This window comes from Dipodomys ordii, unplaced genomic scaffold (assembly GCF_000151885.1).
Source record: "Dipodomys ordii isolate 6190 unplaced genomic scaffold, Dord_2.0 Scaffold138, whole genome shotgun sequence".
NCBI lineage: Eukaryota > Metazoa > Chordata > Mammalia > Rodentia > Heteromyidae > Dipodomys > Dipodomys ordii.
In genome coordinates, this window is record NW_012267354.1 from 929,948 (window position 1) to 933,110 (window position 3,163).

Genomic DNA, 3,163 nt, shown 5'->3' on the forward strand with positions numbered 1-3,163 from the left:
CCCCCGGGGTGTCAGGACTGAGGTTCAGCCCAGGCTGCGGGCGCTGCGGGGGGACCGGCACCCCGGGAAAGAGCCGCGGGGTGGGGCCGGTGTCCTCTCCGTGTAGGCCAAAGTCCCCGCGGGGCGCGGGCTGACCGTGGGGGCGGGGCAGCTTCTCACACCCTCCAGAGAATGTATGGCTGCGACGTGAGCGCAGACGGCCGTCTCCTCCGCGGGTACTATCAGCTCGCCTACGATGGCCAGGACTACATCGCCCTGAACGAGGACTTGAGCTCCTGGACCGCGGCCGACATGGCGGCTCAGATCACCAGGCGCAAGTGGGAGGAGGCCGGTGAGGCAGAGCACTGGAGGGCCTACCTGGAGCACAGGTGCGTGGAGGGGCTGCGCAGATACCTGGAGCACGGCAAGGAGACGCTGCAGCGCACAGGTACCAGGGCCCGGGGACTCCTCCATCTCCTGTGGAAGTCCCCCTCCACTCCCACAGCCAGAGAGGAAAAGGGACCCAGCCCACCACACCCCTTCCCCTACCCACCACACCCCTTCCCCTGCCCAGAGAACCATGAGCCCCTGCCTTTCACATGCTGTGTCACACAGTTGCTCTGGAATCCACCTTGACCTCACAACAGTGAAACACACACACTATCTCTCTCTCTGTCTCTTTCTCTCTTTCTCTCTCTCGCTCTCTGTGTGTGTGTCTCTCTCTCTGTCCGTCTGTCTCTCTCCCTTTCTCTCCCTCTCTCTTCCCATCTTCCTCTCTTCCCTCTCCCCATCTCTCCACACATGGAGGGGAAGACTGTCCTGAAACAAGTGTGCAGCTGGCCCCTTCCACTCTGGCAGTGGCCCTGGGCAGCACCAGGAGGCTCTCAGCATTTGTCCTCAACCAGGACCCCGTGTGGCTAGAAGACTCTTCCAGGTTTTTGGAGAAAGTCTCTCTTATCTCCACCCAGGACAGAGTGAAGTAACTCTTGAGAAATCAGGGGCTTCTGGCCATGGTGATCTCAACTGAGTCTAGGACTCTGCAAGGTTTAGGAGATGATTCCAGAAGCCTAGTTCCAGCCTGGATCATCCATCCCTGATCCCTCTCTGTGCTGCGTATCCTCATCATGGTCAACTGACCTGCACGGTGCTCCATGGGAGGCACGGAGATGCATCTGAATTTCTGGGTTCTTCTCAGATCCCCCAAAGGCACACATCACCCTCCACCCCACCTCTGAACATAAGATGACCCTGAGGTGCTGGGCGCTGGGCTTCTACCCTGCGGAGATCACCCTGACCTGGCTGCGGGATGGAGAGGAACAGACCCAGGAAATGGAGCTGGTGGAGACCAGGCCTGCAGGAGATGGAAGCTTCCAGAAGTGGGCAGCTGTGGTGATGCCTTCTGGAGAGGAGCAGAGATACACATGCCATGTGCAGCATGAGGGGCTGCCTGAGCCCCTCAGCCTGACATGGGGTAAGCAGGGCTGAGGGCACAGAGCACAGCTGTGCTCAGAGACAGCAGGAGGCATGTGCAGCTCTCAGCAGGTAAGGACTGAGAGCTGGGCTCACAGTGCTCATCCTCCTTTCCCTTCTCTTCCCAGAGCCGCCTGCTTGGCCCACCGGTCCCAAGACTGGAATTGTCATTGGCGTGGCCATCTTTGCAGTTCTGGTTGTTGTAGCTGTGGTGGTTTTTGTGCTGTGGAGGAAGAAGACTGGAGGTAGGAAGGTGGAGGTCTGAGTTCCTGGACCACTTGTGGGTTTCAGGCCCCAGGCAGAAGTGTGAGCTGCACTCCTAATGGGAAGTTGCAGCACACTCAGGGCCTTCCCCAGCCTGACAGCTCCTCTTCTGTAAATCACCTGCAACACGAAGGACACAAAATTCCCCCTCCTGAGGGTGGTGATGGGAACTGATTGCAGCACTCAGGCCCACAGGGACTCAGGTGCCCACTGAGGTCACACTCCAGGAGGTCCTGGGGTCTCTCTTCCCAACTGTTGCACTCCTCTCTCCTGATGCTTCCTGGTTCTATGGTCACATTTCTAGAAACTTCCCATGAGGTCAAGGCTAGGGGTTCATCCAGGCCCTAATGGCACTGCTTGTGTCCTGCCTCTCACATGGTGTTTCTCCTACAGGTGACAAGAGAGAAGGCTATGATAAGGCTGCAAGTGAGTGCCATGGGGGAGGAGGTGACCTTTGTTGTGGTGCAGACAGGACCTGTGGGAGCTCATGCACCCGGAATTCCTCCAGTGACGCCTGTGTTCTCTAACCAGTTCCTCTCTTCCACCACAGGAGACGACAGTGACCAGGGTTCTGATGCTTCCCTCAGAGCTGAAAAAGGTGACAACTGGAGACCCTAAATGGGGGGCAGGGCTGAGGCCCAGGGAAGGCTGTGTTGTAGTTGCAGGGTCTGTGCATTGGGTGTTAGTGGCCTGCTCAGAGTGTGTGGCTAACAGTGACTGATCTGCATTGTTGTGCGTGTGCTTTTCTCCTGCAGTGTGACACAGCTGCTTTGTGTGGTCTGAGAGGCACAGCATTTGTTCCTGCCTCTCCTCCTCCCTCCTGGGACATCATGAGCTCCTGACTTCTCTTCCTGTACCTGGGTTCTGACCGTGTCCAGGCTTCTGTGTGCTGTCAGCCTCCTGTGAGGAACTGAGGAGCCAGCCCAGCCCTGAGCACCAGGACCCTCCCCACACTGACCTGGGTCTCTTTCCCCTCCAGCTGCTGCTCCAGCAGAGGCGGGGCCAGGGCTTCCCCATCCCTGACTTCACTTTCCCTTGCTCTGAGCTGCAGCTGCTTGCTTTCCCGCTGATAAAGAGAATGTGGATGTGGGTCTGTGTTTCAAATTGTTGTCGTGGAAAAAGATTGAATAAATCACTGAATGATTCCCCAAACTTGAGGTAGAAAATAAAACATGATTAAATTGTAGAATCATCCTGTTTGCTGAGCTGTGTTGTGGGCGGGGCCAGGGTTAGCCTGAGAACAGCCAGGTGTGGATAGGAGCTCAGTCCATTCTGGACTGTCATGTATTCAGTCCTCACCTGGGTTGTCTTCCCTGCTCCTCAGTTGTGTTGTTTGCCTAGAACCTACTCCATGAGCACCTATGATCAGAGGGGCTTTTCCTTTGTCTAGGACACAGCACAGACTGTGCAGGTGAGACTAGGCTCAGGCCTGAGTCTTCTATTAAGGCAC

At 56.9% G+C, this 3,163-nt stretch overlaps 1 protein-coding gene across 1 annotated transcript; it reads left to right on the top strand.

Annotated features, from left to right (window-relative positions):
* Positions 1-21: 21 nt before the first annotated feature.
* LOC105996972 (HLA class I histocompatibility antigen, B-46 alpha chain-like) lies at positions 22-2,861 on the top strand (the record flags this gene model as incomplete). The annotated part of the gene is made up of 6 exons (XM_013031228.1): positions 22-427; positions 1,175-1,450; positions 1,578-1,702; positions 2,107-2,139; positions 2,264-2,311; positions 2,469-2,861. Coding segments are annotated over 6 exons (975 nt in total), but the record flags the coding sequence as incomplete, so codon positions are not given.
* Between the last annotated feature and the right edge of the window lie 302 nt (positions 2,862-3,163).